This window comes from Notothenia rossii, assembly GCF_949606895.1.
Source record: "Notothenia rossii genome assembly, chromosome: 11".
NCBI classification, from domain to species: domain Eukaryota; kingdom Metazoa; phylum Chordata; class Actinopteri; order Perciformes; family Nototheniidae; genus Notothenia; species Notothenia rossii.
The window spans coordinates 6317108-6335669 of NC_136910.1; the positions used below are offsets into that span (position 1 = coordinate 6317108).

Consider the following 18562-nt stretch of genomic DNA (forward strand, 5'->3'; position numbering starts at 1 on the left):
TTGAGATTGTGGGGTATTTCAATCTCTCTGTCTGTGCACACAAACTGAAAGATTGACAATAAAATTAACTTTGACTAGTTCACAACAAACATGGGTAAGTGATTACAATTCTATAATGGTGTTATTTATGAGTGTGGCTGCTAATCAAAGCCTCTTTACATGGAACAATAAAGGCCGATTGATACATGAGATATTGACATATAACTTTATTTTAATGTATAACATATAAGTTAGTTCATTCAACAGTTTCAAGCAGTCATGCAAACAGTATATTCTTTAATAAATATTTAAATAAATAAGTTAAATAAATAAATATATTATGCAAAGAATGTTATGTTATCAAAACACAAATTCCACATGTATATAAATTACCATCTATTACATTTCAATCAAAACAGTACTGTGACTATGTGTTCTGGTCATGGCTGCTGCTGCAGCAGGGCGGACAGGTGCTGCTTCACCTCTCCTGGGTCGGCCACAGAACAGTCCAGAACCACCGCCCTCATCCCACTCTTCATCTTAATGGAGGGGAGGATCTGAAACGTTTCATTACAATATTTAAATATATAATAAAGCGTTATTTATATAGCACTTTTCATACAACACATGCAGCTCAAAGTGCTTTACAAAATGACACACCACAAGTTAAAAGTAAACAACAACAAATTCCCCTCAGATTATTTGTTTAAGAACTTGCAGCAAAATATAACAATTTATCAGGTTAAGAGACACAAGGAGGTCAAATGTTTGATAATAAAAATAAAATAAATAATGGTTTCTCTCTGACAGATAGGACACAAGAGTCGATGCAACAATATAAAATGTAAAACCCCATACAACTAAGTAAGCATAGGTACAACAGAAATGCAAAATAAAGAGATTAAGACCTATAAATAAATGAAACAATATAAAGGTAGGTAAATAATATAGACTAAAATAACTTTTAACATTATTTAACCGTAACACACATTATTTAATCAAAGAGCTACAGTACCTTCACGTATATCTTGCATCTCTCCAAAAGTAATTTCCATTTCATTGCCGTCCGCTCGTCTTCAGTCAGATTGGTAAACTCCTCTGTCTGATGGAAGAAATTAAAATGCGGTTTATCCAACTTGAAGCATAGCTGCTTAAGATACCAGTTCATAAGAGAAAAGTATAACTATGACATGGATTTATTATATTTACACAGCAGCAAATTCTACTTTCCGGCGTAGATGTAAACACAAACGTAACACAGCACTCAAAGGCTGTCATATTCATAGTAGCTAAAGGTTAGTTTGGAAATTCAAATCTTAAGGCCCAAGCTCCTCCAACAGTGTACTGTAACAAACAATATACTTAAAATATACATAATATATATTGTAGTTGTGATCAACCAGGGTAGAGTTCTTTGTGTTATACTCGGCATGCACCAGTATGTATCCCATTGCTCTCGTGTTCTTTAACTCCTACACAGTTGATACCGCATATACCACTGACATTTATATATTCAGTTTGTATTTAAAGTGGACCTATCATGATATATTTGAATAACATAGTACCATACCTATATAAGGCATATTTATACTTTTTATTTTTCAAAATACCAAACAGATCATGCATTTTAGCCATTCCTCATTTCGCTCAATTTAACACCGTTTTTGCATCATGGGCTGATTCTGTGAGAACAGCACCATCTACAGGCCTGAAATATGTACTACAGCGTCTCCAGCGCTTTCCAACGGCAATGTCCGTGGCTGTCTCCTCCTGATTGGTGGAGTTGGCCCAATAGCTGTAGTGCCACTTCTGTGACGTCATAGAAGCGTTCAAATCTGGATCAGTCTGTATCAGATCCGTTGCAGCCCCTTTTTAAGAGATTTGGGTATGGAGGAAAATAGAGAGGGTTGTGTTTTCTGACACTTGGTGAGTTCCCTGGAACACCGGGGACACATGTTCATGTAGAAAAGACGTACAAAAGTGCATTTTGCATGATAGGTCACCTTTAATATTCCATCTCTTACATACTTATGTATATATAATAACTTACTTTATATTTAGTTTTTGTTATTGTTAATTTGTAAATTCAACATGTATATTTTCTACTTTCTTGTTTATTTGGGATCAATAAAGTACTACCTTATCTTATATAGAGTTGAGGATAATTTATGATCCTGTGAAGAGTTACTGACCGTAAAAAATAAGGCAAGAAGATATAGAAATAAAACCGTGCAAGAGAAATGTTCAAGTGGCAAAAAAGGAAGAAAGAAGTAAACCATATACATGCTAAATATAATTAAGATGAAACAGAATTTAAACTTAAATAGAGTGCCACAGTGACGCGTCCTGAAACCCAGAAGTAAGTTGCGCATGGGTTCCTTTGATTTGTGATTCGAAAATGATAAAAGTAGGGTAGACATGTGGAGATTATCCGGCTGAACAAAACGTGATCCGTCTCTTAAATGTGTCTCAACCACAGACCTTATTTCCAGCTATTTTCCAAAATCCTATGGAGAAATGAACATTGCTTTTTTGTCGAGGGAACCCAATGCGCAGCTTACTTCCGGGTTGTAGGACGCGTCACTGTGGCACACTATACTGTCCAGTGGAAGAAAACACTGCATTTTGTAGTAGAGTTGCTCGTGTTATACTCGAAATTCACCAGTATTGCATATATGATACGATTACAGAGGATGGACACCATTGGTGGAGGTAATACGAGGAAACTGGGATTAATAATGGAAGGATTATTAAGGCCGCATAAAAAAAGGAACTGGACTGTGTGACACCCCAAAATAATATCATATGGCTTCTTTAAAATGAGGAGAATATGTAGGATGACCTTATATATAACCTATCTTTTAATTATTTTTTGTTATAACTGGGTTATTTACGTTTTCAGTGTTGATTTGATTTCTATACGATTTGTTTTTCATGTTGAATGTCTTGGATTTGAGACCTTCTACATGTTGTGGCCCCTTGTTAAAGAAACCATTCATCCCATTGCTTTCACGTTCTTTAACTCCCGGATGAAACCGCATATAGAGTTGAGGATGATTGATGATCCTGTGAGGCGTTACTGACCGTGCAGCCGAGAGCCTTCTCTGCCAGCGGGCTCCTCAGAGAGCAGGCCTGCAGCGTGCCGGTGTGGTCCGTGAAGTCCATCAGCATGTCGAAGCCTGCGGCGCTGGAGAACATCTGATCCCTGCCCGGACACATCAGGTTGCTGCAGCTCACCTCCTCCTCCGTCACCATGAACTTACACTTGGTGCTGAGGAGGGTCAGGAAACAGATGATCAGAGATGGCAAAAGTACACACATCCTTTACTCAAGTAGAAGTACAGATACTCGTGTTTAAAAATGCTCTGGTCAAAGTAGAAGTACTGACTAAACTTCTTTACTAAAGTAAAAGTAAAGAGGCTTTGAAATGTGCTTAAGTAAAAAGTACCCATAACTAGCAGCTGTTTTAAAGAGTACCTGACCTCCCTTTATATTAATAGAACAATAATGTCATTGTTAGCTAATGAATGTTTCCATGCTGAACAACGGCAACATGACAACGTTTTCATTGGTCCCTCTTCTTTAGAGAAGACCAGGAAATGACGGATACACGGATCGTGTTCAAATCAATAGGCACGCAATGACTCTAAATAATAATGATCACGCCACAAACACACATTCAAACTAAAGGAACCAGCCTGTTTGGAAAATGTGAGAAGTAGAAAGTACAGGTATTTGAGTTCAACATGTAAGAAGTAGAAAGTACAGGTATTTGTGTTCAACATGTAAGAAGTAGAAAGTACAGGTATTAGTGTTCAACATGTAAGAAGTAGAAAGTACAGACGTTCAAAGTGTAAGAAGTAGAAAGTAGACGTTCAAAGTGTAAGAAGTAGAAAGTAGACGTTCAAAGTGTAAGAAGTAGAAAGTTCAGGTATTTGTGTTCAACATGTAAGAAGTCAAAGTAAAAAGTCGTCAGAAAAAAAAGTAGTGAGTAAAGTACTGATACCAGAAAAATGTACTTAAGTACAGAAACTAAGTATTTGTACTCCACTACTTCCCACCTCTGCAGATGATGAAAGAATTGAGGGGAAACCGTTAATACAGCCGCTGTTTAATAACAAATGCACTTTATGGATTTACCAGCGAGTCTTGATGAGTTTAGAAACAGAAGAGTTCAGGTCGAGTTTGGAGATGAAGCTGTATGTGATCCCGAAGAACATTTCAGAAATCTCCTGGGCCTTCTGCTTCAGCTGGCTCACGGTGTACACGTCAGTGATGGACTCCACTGCACACACAGAGGCAAACGCAAACAAACGTGAGTGCAGTCTTTTTGTTTTTATTGGTTGCTGATAGACAGTATATCTTATTGACACTGACTTCACAGATAATACCTTTATTTCAAGACTAAACTAGAACAAATAGAACACTAACTCGTGAACACAGTCCAACAACAACAACAAGGAACTAACAAAGACTAACAGAAAACACAGAACCTAAATGCACACATGACTAATCAAACAAACAAGAGACAGGTGAGGAGGGAGGAGAAAACACAGGGGCACCAGGTGAACACAATCGGGTAATCAGGGAGGGGAAACAGACAGAAAGCAACAGGCAAGACAGGAGGTGAACACCTATCAAAATAAAACAGGAAACCAAAGACAGAAAAAGACAAAACACAACACGGACAGATCGTGACAGTACCCCCCCCCCCTCAAGGGACGGATCCCAGACGTCCCAAAAAAAGTCCAGCAGGGTGGGTGGAGGGGGACCGGAGGAGGGACACAAAACTAGGACCAACAGGGTGGGTGGAGGGGGTCCGGAGGAGGGGCTCGGGCGGACGGCCCTGGGGCAAGGCAGAGATCAAGAATGGGGTCTCGGGCGGACGGCCCGGGGGCAAGGCAGAGTTCAAGGTGGGGCGAAGGCCACAGCGGGCGAACTCAGGGGGCCGAGCATGAGGGCGAAGGCAGCGGTTCTCAGGGGGCCGGGCTCGAGGGCGAAGACCAGACAGCTCCGGAGGCCGGGCAGGACCCGGTGTCGGCTGAACAGGAACCGGAGCCGGTGGGACAGGCTTCGGCAGGATCCCCCATGGAAGAGGACCAGGAGTTGGCAGGACCCCCGGCGAGACAGGTGATGGCGGGGCCTCCAACGGAACAGGACAAGGGGTTGGCAGGACACCCGGCAAAAGAGTTGACGGCGGGACCCCCAGAGGAACAGGACATAGGATTGGCAGGACCCCCGGCAGGAGAGTAGTCAGCGGGACCTCCAACGGGACAGGACACAGGGTTGGCTGGATCCCCAGCAGAAGAGTAGTTGGCGGGACCCCCAACGGGACAGGACATGGTGCTGGGAGGAAATCCGGCGGAGCAGTAGTCGACGGGACCCCGAACCATACCGGACACGAAGTTGGCAGGACCCTTAGCGGAACAGGACATGGTGTCGGCAGGACCCCCGGCGGAACAGGTGACGGAGGGACCTCCAACAGGACACGGGGAGCTGGAGTGGGTCGGAACACCAACAGAACCCAAGGGACTGGAGTAGGCCGGAAAGCCGGAACGTGAGCCAGAATCAACGCTGCTGGGGCCGGTACTGGAGTCGGAACTGGAGCCGGACCCATAGCTGCTGGGGCCAGAACTGGGGCCGGAACCATAGCTGCTGGGGCCAGGACTGGGGCCGGAACCATGGCTGCTGGGGCCAGAACTGGGGCCGGAACCATGGCTGCTGGGGCCAGAACTAGGGCTGGAAACATGGCTGCTGGGGCCAGGACTGAGGCTGAAACCATGGCTGCTGGGGCCAGAACTAGGGCCGGAACCATGGCTCTTGGGGCTCGGGCTGCTAGCCTGGAATCACACACTGAGAGGAAGTCCAAAAACCCAACCAGGTAAGAATTTAACTAAACCTGGTCTCTCCATTGCCATCTGGTGCGCTTCATTCAGAGCAGCCTCACGCTGCTGAACTCCAGACGCTCCCCTCCACTTATCAGAGCAGCCAGCCGAAGAAAAGGAAAAATCCAATAAATCCTGCTCAAAAGGATCTGCTGGGCCCATATTTGGTTAGTTCCTTCTGTCAGGGTTGAGTGAAGCAGGCAGGACCCAAATGCAGATTTCACAGATAATACCTTTATTTCCAGGCTAAACTAGAACAACCAGAACACTAACTCGTGAACACAGTCCAACAACAACAAGGAACTAACAAACACAAACAGAAAACACAGATCCTAAATGCACACATGACTAATCAAACAAACAAGAGACAGGTGAGGAGGGAGGAGAAAACACAGGGGCACCAGGTGAACACAATCGGGTAATCAGGGAGGGAAACAGACAGAAAGCAACAGGCAAGACAGGAGGTGAACACCTATCAAAATAAAACAGGAAACCAAAGACAGAAAAAGACAAAACGCAACACAGACAGATCGTGACACCTGCGAGCTAGTTCAGGCAGTCAACTCGAGCACCAATGATACATTAACACGTGACGCACCTCGTCCCTCTTACAACCAATCAAACACATTCTCCTAAACATGCCGCTCTATTTAAGCTGCCAGGGTTGCGTTCCGATAATCCAAAAATCAGCTCCTAAGTTCTAACCCTATCTCCTATTCCTTGACCTCTGAGTGAAACGTCACGGGGTTAAGGGATAGTGGATAGGAGAATTCAAAAGGACTTAGGAGAAGAGACTTCGGTACTTTAGAGAATCCGAATGCACTTTCACTATCCGACGTGTTTATGATGCGCCAGCGGACGTCATTGTGTGCGTCTGCTGCTGCTGTGGGGAAACTATGGAAACTACAGTGTTCTATACAACGGACTACAACATGGATGTTTAATAAGAACAAGGGACTCATCTAGAGACTCTGCACCGTGCTCCGATGTTGTTGCTTTATGCTTTATGAACGTGGACAACAGAGAAACATATTCTTCATGTCCAAAGTTGGAATTTAAATAAAAAAGGAAAATGAAACTTCTGCTCGTCACCCTCTCCCTCCGGTTCACATTAATACAAATGATCCCAATACGTATGATTGTATGAAAATATCTTAAAATCAATACAAATGTATTTATTATAAACGTCATATTTCTCTTTTTGATTATAATACTGATGAACGTTCAAAACAAAGCACTTTGGCAACTTACCACATACGTTTTAAAATGCTTAATAAGCACCGTAACTTTCATGATATAATTTCTCCGTCATAATCGTTTGTTTCCGTGAACGGGCGACTGTTATGTGACGCAAATGCTGCGGCTGCAAGGCATTGTGGGGCAGTATTTTCTCCTCTCCTTTCGGTTAGGGAGGTCCAGTGGTTCCTAAGCTAAAGGAGGTTATAAAGGAAGTTTGAAACCTCCTTTCCTTTCATTTGGAGAATTGGAACGGCACTTATCATGGCTGCCACTGAGGGACTTCCGGGTCATTGCACTTGGTTAGGAAGGTTCCTAAACTAAATGGACTATTGGAACGCAACCCTGGTCTTCCTGCCTCTGCTATGCTGCTGCTGCCACTGCTGTGTTCACTTGCTACGTTCATGTTCCTGCTGCTGTGTTTCATGTTGCTGCTACTTGCTGCCCCACCACCACCCCAGCTCCACCCCAGCTTCCACCTGTAGGCTCGGGGTATAGTTATCTAATCATCACTCAATGTTCTTTGTAAATCTGTGGAGTGATGAGGCCCAAGCCTAGACGCCTAACTCAAACTATATGCTGCTTATAATAAACCTATTAAGAAACACATGAGTTGTCTGACTGAAATAAGAAAATGTTGCATGTATCAGGGAGTAGGATAACAGTTAGAAGTGCATTGCCAATTAACACTGTGACTTTAAAGTAAATGATAACATAAGGGATTTAAAACACAAAGAAGGCTTTACACCAACATACAGCCAGACTTCCCCTTATTATAATACTACAGTAACAGTATGAGAATGGGGGGAGTTCTTCACAGTAACCCACCAGTAGGGTTGGGAATCGAAACTCGGTTCCAGATGAGAACCGATAAGAAAATGCCAGGTACCGGGTACCCGTACAAAATACACAATTGTGGTTCTGCTTAACGGTTCCTAAACACGGTAGACGCTGTATTACACCGGGTCCGTCTGCGCCGCGGCGACCCGGTGGAATACAGGGTAAGGGCGGACTGGCCATCTGTTTGTTCTGGAGAATCACAGAGCGGCCGGTCGTCAGCGGGCCGTTGAAGGCCGGCTCGGTTCGCTGATGGCGAGCACCGCCCTTCATTTTTTCAAACGGCATCATGTAAGTTGCGCTGACAGGCGACAAAGGTCCACAGTTGCGCCGCAGCGAGGCTCCCCCCGCCCTCCCGTAGACAGTTCACGAGCTCAGTCATTTCACAACACCAAAGATGGGTCGCGGTAAACGCTCTAAAGTGAGGCTCCACTACACTAAAAAAGAAAAAGACAAGGCACAGTGTAATGCCGCCTGTTAATAGCTTGCCACAGGCATAGCTCAGTTAAAATAAAGCACAGCTATTGTGCAATACTTTTGTATTGCATGTATATTTTTATTTGTAAAAATGTCAGTTAAAGCTTAAAAGAATAAAGATATTTTTGTTATCTAAACGTTTGACCTCTTTCTTTTACAATGTTGGAATCGAAACGGGGAATCGATAAGAACCGGAATCGGAATCGATACATTTCAAACGATACCCATCCCTACCCACCAGGCACGTCTTCTGGCTTCTCGTCCTGATCCAGAGCTCCAGACTCCGCCACTTCTTTGGCGTAGCTGAACAGCAGACTGGCCTCTCTGGTGTCTGAGAGCAAATTGTGATTGACTTACAGTACACAGCAGGATCACAATGGAAACGGTTGAAAATCTTGTTTTGATTAATTCCACATTTAAAAGTTATATATCAGATGTTGTGTTTTTATAAACTGTTGCTGTAAAGCACATGTGTCAAACTCAAGGCCCGGGGGCCAAATCAGGCCCTTGGTGGATTTAATTTCGGCCCGCAGGATAACCTTTCATTACTATTAGATCTGGCCCGCCGGTATATTCCACGCACACCTTCACTCCATCCTGAGGGTTTCCTCAGCTCAGAGCCTGAGCCCAAACATTGATGAACTTGCACCCGAGATGAGATGCCAAGTATCTGGCTTGAACTAGCATCACAGAGCAGCACACTGAGTTTCAATGGATGTTTCCTTCTGTACTTTTTTTCTCACGACAACAGGGCATGTTTGGTTTGTTTTTTGAGGGAAATAGTTTTTTTGAAGCTGTTGTTGGCCTGTGGAAAAATGTAATCATAAGAAATGACCCGGAAAAACTGCAGATAGAGCCATAAGAAATGAATGCAACTGATTATTTAATGTTGTTTTTATAGGCAATAATTTAAGCTTTGTTAGTTCCAGGTTTAATATGTGCAATAAGTTCATTTCAATTAGTTTTGCAATAAACATTGAACCAGTCCGTCCCTCCACTAGTAGCCATTTTTAACTTTGGCCCACTGTGAATTTGAGTTTGACACCCCTGCTGTAAAGCCTCACCAGGGTTGAGAGTGATAATAGTTTTTGCGTTAACCGTTGCTGTCATGCCGCTGCGAAAGCTGTCAAAACCAATCTTTGCATCGGCTATGAAGAGCACTGTGAATGGAGAATAAAAGTTAAAACAACAGAAAGCTATTTTAAACATAAACACAGAGTAACATCTCAGATATCCGCCTCCATGTTTCTCTCCACTACAGTATGCTAATGAGACGTGACAGTCGGGAACAACAGTTAAATACAGATTCATTTTGTGGCTGGAAGTGAGCAGCAGCTGCTAACCTACCCGTCTCCTTGGGTATCAAAGTTTGCACAAGCTGAATGGCTTCTCTGTCCCAGCTGTGGGTAAAACAGAGGTCAGGGAGTTACTCAGTGGAAATCAAACGCACATGGAGTTCAGCAGGTTAATCTAAAGCTGCATCTCATCAAAGTAAATGTGCGGTTAACCTAAAGATACTCAGCGGTGATGCGAGGGGGCCAAGGAGATGGAACATGGAACGAATGCAACATAAGTTATTCACTTTTCCAAACAGATAAAAGACGCACCAGACGAGAGGGAAGGAAGACACGGAGTCATCAAAGAGTTTCACTTCCAGCCTCTGCCCTTTGCGTTGGTCTGAAGTGATGAACTGCTTCATCTCTCCAATCTGAACATGTAAACAGGATCATCAGAAGTTCATTTCACAGTATCTTTCCTTTCTGTGAACAGGCGCAGTGATATTAAGAGAAGGGTTTGGCCTCTCTCTGATGGTGAATCAATGAGAACACCACAAAGTAACCACACAGACAAAACAGACACAATGTAGTCAATTAGGCAATTTAAAAGATGTCAATTCAGTTACATTAGAAAACCCAGCGTATATGCAGGAATCCTGAAGTCAAATGTAAAACCTTTTTAAGACCTTTGTTAAGACCCTTTCCATACATTTTAAGACCTCATCGCCACTTTGAGTTTTAACCGGTTACCTTGGCGACACACTTTACTCACATTTACTATATACATTATTGATTGTCCTTCCTCCTTATCTTCCAACCATTTGGACGCAAACTTGCATTTCCCCATAACGATGTTGCTTAGCAACCGGCGTAAACGGACCTTCGTGCGCTATCAAGCAGTGAGTGTGCGATGTCCTGTTCAGATGACGTCAAATCCAACGGGATGCCATAAATAAACTACACAGAATCACACTACACACCTACGCCATGATTACATTCAGGCAGACTGTAGAACACAACCTCTTTGGACCATTTATATACTTATTGAAAACAAGCTACACAATGTAATACCTTGGAAAATGCAGTTTAATACTTTTTAATAGCCTTCATTTTCTCTTAATTGATTTATCAACTTTTACTACTTTTTAAGACCCCGCAGACACCCTGAAAACATATATATGTTTGCTTAGCATTCAGGCTCATTGGAAAAAAGGTTCCTGGACTCCCCGATCTAAGGAAGAGGTAACCATACTTTTCCCAGTTTGACTTTGGAACACTTTTTAAAAACCCTTTTATGATTAGTCTGTTTAAGCTCAGGAAACTTTTACAGCTTTTTTTCCACCCGGTATTAAACGGGCCCGGGGCTGAATTATTAAAGACCGTGGCACCGTTAAGCTCCGACGTTACCTGTCTTTTTATCAGTACTGGAGACATTTAAAAAATATATGTCATATGTATTATTGCTACATAAACATTATATTGCGGTTTTAGTGTCGCCAGCTCCGTTTCTAACATGCAAAAAGACAAACAAATGCGTCTATGATTATTTTCGATCTTTCCAATCCAGACGAGAGATCTCTCTCTCCCCCGTCTGTGTGCGAGGGGGCGGGGCGGTTTACACACACACACACACACACACACACACACACACACACACACACACACACACGCACACGCACACGCACACGCACACACACACACACACACACACACACACACACACACACACACACGCACATGCACGCGCACAGCCTTTTTTATTGATTCATGGCATTGGAGGAGATAGCGAGGAGAACTAAGTGCTCCGAGGTGTGGTTAAACATTACCCGTCTCGATGTGGACAATGCTCGTTACCAAAAGTGCAATAAGAGTTTAGCATGTAAGGGCGGTAACACGAGCAATTTGTCAAAAACATTTAGCAAAAGTGCACCACATTCAGACGGAGAAATGCACCGGGTTCAACTGTCTTTCTAGTAGCTCTGTAGCCCCATCCACGAGTAACGTTTCCACGTCAGGTGTTATGTATGCAAGCAGTAACACACATACATGGGTTAATGATTAGAGGTAACCGAGTTATTTATTTTGTTAAAGCTTCAGCTATTCTGTTTACAGTTCTGTCATCAGATTATTTAATACGATTTGTTAAAACACTGTTGTTTCTTTTGATGTGAAATATTATTTATTTAATTTATTTTGTTTGGTTAATTTACTTTTTTTGTTTGTTTTAAAGAACCGATAATAATACCGTTAAAGGGCCGGATCGATAAGCGGTATCGATAAAAGTAGTAGTACCGTTAAAACCTTAACGATACCCATCCCTACATCTAATGCAATCAATGTGTGAAAATAAATTTGGGTTTTTCAATTTCTCTCGTTCCCTGTAGGAAAAAACACCTTCCCTAAATCAATCACTTATTCAATTGCATATTCAGACACATAGAAAAGACTTCTGTGAAATGTAGGAAACAACATACAAAAGTAAAAGTAGAAGCAGCAGCTTGACAGAAATGTAGGATCATCAAAAAAAGCAAATAACTAATATAGCAAAGCTTGACCAATTAAAAAGTATATTATTATATCGCTTCTTCAATGCTATTCAATACTGAACGCCTGTGATGTTAAGGCGTCTTACCGATCTCACTGCAGCCAGTATATTTATCACCGTGCCCTCCAGCCTCTGCCCGTTGGCCACGATGTCTCCCAGAGAGTAGAAATCCCCAGGGTCTTTCACTGGGAGGTGGATCAGAGGCAGCAGCCGCTCGATGGTGCCCGTATCGGCACACAGAGACACCTGGGAGTGAACCTCTGTCACCATCAGCCTGTAGAAGCTAACAGAGCAGACACAGGCCTTTTGAACACCATCATCACACAGTTACATCATGTTTTACACAGCATTACACTGGGTTGTATATTAACATTATTACCCTCCGGCTGTTAAAAGCTCCAGAGAGTGACCATGAAAGAATCCTCTATGGAATCTGTATTAAAAAGTGATAATTACCTAGGTGTTGTGGGACAGAATTTGTCCCCTTTCTCCGGGTCTTTGCTGGAAACTAAAGGATTTTCAACAATGACTGGAAAAAATGATGAGAAAAAAGTCATTCACATTAGTTTTATTTTTTTGTATTAGATTTAAAGTTTTTAGGCATTTTTAAAAGTATCTTATTGCTACATTTTGTATTAAATTAAGACGTTTTTGTGTAGCTTGATTTATATTCTACAAGTAAAGACATATCAAAAGCTGGCATGACCAAAGCTTAATTTGTACTACGACTAAATAAAAGAAAAACAAGATATAAGCACTTGTGTTGCATCCCATAAAATACATTTCTATTTCCCAAAATCCAGTCATTTTTAGGAACTCTTCAAGCTTTGGGTTTTTGACAGTGACTTCCTCACCACAGTCTCCAGTGCTGAAGCTGTTGGAGAGCCCGTTGACGTACAAGTCGTTCCCCCATGCCGTGACATTAACAAAGAAGTCAGGCGAGTCCTTGATAGTGAAGCCAAACGTGAATCTGTCCACACCGATATCTGAAATTCGGATAGGTTCAGTTAGTGTTCAATCCAGTTGAATGGGAAAGAAATGGAGAAAAATGCTTCCAGAAGAGGGGGCTGGTGTACAACACAATGAGGTGCAGTGATGTTAGGAGAGTGTGACATTGAAAATAAATGTAAAATGTAAACTAATATGACAAAAAAAAATACTAACTTTTTCTGTCAGGGAAGCTTTTGACATCTGATTTCCCAATGACGATGCCTGCCACTTTCTGAAAAATATTTAAAAGACAATGAAAATTACAATATTGGATATTTTAATCAGTGGTCAATTAACAAAACTAATTCAGAAAAACAGGCCCCAAATATCCATAATTTAAGAACATTTTTCATGGCGTTTACACACTGGTTTTGTTTAAAGGGATATTGTAGAAACACATAGATATGAAATAGCTGTATATCTAAACTCACCGGATGAGAGAGGTTGGGATGCAGCTCAGAGATGGCAATGAACGTCTGAGCAGCCATTTTATCAAATCATCACTTAAATCCAGTCCAGTTTTTAATATATTTAGTCACTGTAATGAGGTAAAACAAATAAAAGAATACAAGGTGAAAGTTGTGGTTTAATTCCAACTAGAACAAAGTTATTAAAGCATTTCTCAATTTCTAACATGGCCTTTTAAACTATTAAAACAAACAGACAGCAGTTACTTGCTAAGTTTTGTTAAGTAGTTAGCTAGCAAGGCTAGTAAAGTTAACATTAACAGTGACTTGTTCACTCTTATCTCTTAACACCTCTAAATTACCTGAGGGTTTTAACTAAGTCTGAATTTAATATTTAGAATATTTTTAGCTTAGTTTCAGTTATACCCAAGACCTTTTTTATTTTTTAATTCGTCTTTTCTCTTTGACTCTACCTGCTTTGTTTTCCCAAACGGTTATTTGTGTATCGCGGCAAAACTGTTGCACGGCACGCGACGGAATAAGCAGATGCTGCGTTCAAATGCAGGTGGTAGAAAATCGTAATTTCACGTTGTATTCATCTAGGAAAAATGTACTGTTCATTTTTTTTGTTCACGGTTTGTACATATTCGCTGTTTAAGTTTATTTTGTATCTAATTGTATTTTCAATTCATCTGCAATGCATCTACAATTAGTTTTCTCCCAAATTGGAATTAATTAAGTATATCTTATCTCCTCTTAACCAAAAATCACCATCAATCTTTTATTAGGAGCTAGTAAATGTTGCAAAAAGTCTGAAATCAACACTTCATAACAAAATAGGAAGTCACTTTCATCTCCACTTTATTACCATTAATTACTATTATTTACTGATTAACAACCTATAACTACTGTATAAAGTTTATGCATCTCTTTTGTGATGACAAGAGACCTGCATTCATCCAATGTTTTGTTAGACGTTAGGTGATGTTACCTAAGATCAAATCCACAATTTCAACACACATTCAGTACAGTAAACATTATGAACAGCTGCGCAAACATGCAGGAAATGAGATTGAACAATACAACTGCCATAACTGATAGACCAATTAATTGGAAGCTGTCACTTACACACATTCACATCACAGAGACACACATCATATATGTGAGTCATCTCTTTAAAAGTCTCTTCTTTGATAGGTTTCATTGCACCTAAAACTAAGATATCATGCACCTTTATAATCCACCCCTGTCACCATCCACAGCATGGGATTTATTCTCAGACGGATTTGCGGAGCTGAATTTGACAGTTTCCTGGTTTGTTTTGATGACACAAAGCTGTATTTGACATGTGATACTGTCTCACACACCGAAGCAGGAATCAAAAGGTGTAACAGTAAACCCTTATTTAGCTTCGCTTAGCCTTGTACCTCTTCCCTGGTGACTAATCCCTGTGGTTTGGATATCTCATCCCTGTGACTAATGTTGTTTTTCAGGCAGTAATATGTCTGGTGATATAATTCTTCGGTCAATGTGTTTTTAATCGCTGAGAGGAAAAAGTGCAGTAGCAGCTATAAAGGTTTTTTCAGCACAATAACAGAACAGATTAATCCCCAACAGACAGTCTGGTGTGTTACGTTTCATCGATGTATTGACAGGCTTTGAATAATGTTGTATAATGTGAACTGATTAAGTACATGGTAGCTAGGCAGAGGCATCGATTTGTTATTTGCACCGGTGCATGGCTATTCAAATGATACCAAATTTCAAATTCTAATTTCATTAGGTTTTTCTCACTACAGTTTGTGAGTCCATTAATCACAGCAGCACTGTAAAGCATCATCAGATAAATCAAGTTACTTTTGCTTCAGTGATTCATCCATAATGAATTCATGGCCTCGGTTTATCTGTCATCAATCATGCCTTTTCTTCCGATATTTGGTTGGGTTTTTCCAAATGATTTGAATAAACCGTTTGAATTTCTTTATGATAAGCAGACATCAGCATTGCTTGTCGCTTCTGATGGTGTGACTTTATTCAGGGCCTATACAGGAAGTAACTGCACGGCTTCAAACATAGGCACTGCATGAATCTGATCTGATTGGATGGCCTTTTTTCAAGTGCAGGTCGGCTCCCTGGAGGGCCTGCAGCTGTCTGACCACTGCCCGGCTATTAATCTATCATGTGTGTGTGTGTGTGTGTGTGTGTGTGTGTGTGTGTGTGTGTGTGTGTGTGTGTGTGTGTGTGTGTGTGTGTGTGTGTGTGTGTGTGTGTGTGTGTGTGTGTGTGTGTGTGTGTGTGTGTGTGTGTGTATGTGTGTGTGTTCTGCCCTTATGCATACCAGTGCATACAGTGATCTACCATGTTACTTAACACATGTATTATAAACACAGTGCTGTTTTTTCAGTCTCAACCGTAAATGAGGCTAGTATAATGACTGCAATCAGAACCGACTTTTTGCAGGTGTAACGCTCAAATACCGGGTAATTAAAGTGTACAATAACACACCTTGTTAAGCTGACTGTGTTAAGCAATGCAACCTGTCCATCTTGACTAAACTAAGCAGTTTACTGGGCTGTTCTTCTTTGGGAATTCATTATGTTGCCACTGATACATCAATCAATGTCTTGTTATACATTTGCTGCTTCTTAAGAAAACTGCAATTCAGCACTATACACACTGGGAATAATAACACAAACTTCATCTGGACTACAGAGGCTCATGCCAGACATTGAAACGCAACATTCGTAAACATTTTCATTAAGAATGTGACCATTTTAAATGCTTGAAGAAACCCTATTATGCTTTTTGGGGTTCTCCGTTTCTCGCAGTGTGTGGTTTTGGTAAACATGTCACGGTAGAGGCACAAAATACAATAATGAAACTTTAAACAAATAGCATAATAGGGCTCCTTTAAGCTCTCTTTTTACTTGTGCTATATGCTAATTAGGATTTTTCCATAATAGCAATTTAGCACATAATGCACTGATATGCATAACTACCATGTCATACCGGAACAGTTCAATTAGCCCCACCTCAACATTTAAAGCTGTTTTCATATGCATGCATCAGTAGTAAAACCCTTTCCTATAATCTAATAATATAAAAAATATCATAAAATACTGACCGAAGCCATCCTGTATCATCCTTTTAAGACTTTAAGAGAACTATGCTCATGGTACCTATATTCGTTTACTTTTTAATGCATCAATTTCACTCATAAAGGAGTATTTTTACATTGTGGTCTTACTAGTAAAAAAAAATGAATACTTCCTCCACTGCTGTTCATATTTAGCGAATGTCCACCGGACCTCCATGAGGGCACCAGACAGGATATCTGTGGTTCAGCTGCACTTCGCTGTGTAAAACAAGAGAGGAGAAGAGGAAGCAGAGACTGCTCAGATGCATGGCAACACAGAGCTAAGTCTTTTTACATCTGCAGGGATGGCAAGGAAGTGACAGCTACATATTTCCGCCAAATTTACTTTCTGTGTGTTCCTTCTTTGTCTAAAAAAACTACGCCAGAGACTCGTGTTTTCATCTAAATGACCATTTCTGATCCGGAACTGGTGTTTACACTATATCCACATGTGATGTTCCAAATAAACTCAAACAGGAAGTGGGTATTTAGTCGTAGTATTTCGCTTGGTGGACCAAAGGGATTCAGTTTGCACACACACATAGACAAAAGAGCTATTGTTGATAATGAAACACGTTTTTTTAAATGGTACCAATCATCATTATTTGATTGAAACCCAACCATTAAAACAAATCATTCTGAACGGTGAGCAATATCTTGGCACGGTCTACATCCAAGTATAGCTTTAACAGTGGTTGGCAGCAGTTTGGCAGTCTTTATTGGCTTCAAGAAGTGGAAGACGTCCAAGTATCTACACTGTAATTTCCCTGCCACCTGTGTGACTAACTGCACTGTAAAGCTGTCGCACCGCAGAGTCTGCACACAGCCATTGAATCCAGCTGGGCTCCGGTCGAACAATGCCGTCGGTTTTCTCATCTCCGTGTCCAGAAAGAGGAGGGTGGGTGCATGACTGTGGAGGGAAACCTTAAATGATGTTAATAACGTGCTGTTGAAAAGCTGCACCAGGACAGAAATCAGTGGCATGCATGATGTCATCTCCAATTATTACTGTATGCCACCATATTGAGGTAATGGGAGGAATACTGAGGCCAAGTTGTTGCCATGATTCTCTGTAAGCGAGGCAGGAAACATTACATTACATGACATCAAATTAAACGAGGGGAAAGTGACGTTTCTGTCGCAAAACATGACTAAAATGAAACAACTCTTTTCAGTTTGTTTCACAGTGAACATTCCCACGCTGTTACTGAATGTAAAAAGGAATTATGTTTCAGTGTAGCTTGTGGTTGAAGCGCTTTTATTTCATTGTCAACACAAAACAGGTACCACCACTTACACGCCCGACTGAGGCATGATTTTGACCTTCCTGTTGTCTGGCTTCTACAGTTTTGGACTTAATCCAAATGTGGTGTCCTTGTATCGGTAAGAATGAAAGGGGGTATGGGCGGATAGGTTCAGTATGTGGCACTGCTTCTCAAACCCAACAAAGGAGATGGAGGAGCGGCTCATAGCTGGGAATCAATCAATTGTAGATGTGTTGAAAAAGCTCCAGAAAGACAATTATTGCTATTTGATGTAAGTGTAATGGGCAAATTATTTAATAGCTGTCAACATTTTTACTCTAGACAAAATTGATTGACTGTGGATCTTTTTTTTTTCAAATCTATGTTGTTTTTAATATATTTTACTCAGCTTCCAATGTTATTATGTTCTGATCTGAATATGGAACATGATGTATGTTATGGGATGTTTTTTGACAACAGCATATAAGATTGTTTGTGTGAAAATGAGCTTGCAATGCATTTTCTGATCCACGCTATGTGTTTTTACAT

General features: G+C 41.1%; 1 protein-coding gene across 1 annotated transcript; it reads right to left on the reverse strand.

Annotated features, from left to right (window-relative positions):
* Positions 1 to 191: 191 nt before the first annotated feature.
* Positions 192 to 14187, reverse strand: meiob (meiosis specific with OB-fold). Its single transcript, XM_079657031.1, has 14 exons — positions 14107 to 14187; positions 13658 to 13764; positions 13401 to 13458; positions 13091 to 13222; positions 12693 to 12765; positions 12324 to 12519; positions 10022 to 10122; positions 9762 to 9814; positions 9479 to 9574; positions 8653 to 8745; positions 4120 to 4264; positions 3064 to 3250; positions 995 to 1081; positions 192 to 536 (listed from the first exon to the last, which is right to left on the reverse strand). Exons 2-14 carry the CDS (start codon positions 13712 to 13714, stop codon positions 420 to 422), a joined length of 1395 nt encoding a protein of 464 aa, XP_079513157.1. The 5' UTR covers positions 13715 to 13764; positions 14107 to 14187; the 3' UTR covers positions 192 to 419.
* Positions 14188 to 18562: the final 4375 nt, after the last annotated feature.

Coding starts and splice junctions, on each gene's coding strand:
- meiob (XM_079657031.1), bottom strand. CDS start 13,714: ATGGCTGCTCAGACGTTCATTGCCATCTCTGAGCTGCATCCCAACCTC. Junction 13,223..13,400: donor AAGCTTCCCTGACAGAAAAA/GTTAGTATTTTT, acceptor TCCGAATTTCAG/ATATCGGTGTGGACAGATTC. Junction 9,575..9,761: donor TTTGATACCCAAGGAGACGG/GTAGGTTAGCAG, acceptor CTCCATTCACAG/TGCTCTTCATAGCCGATGCA.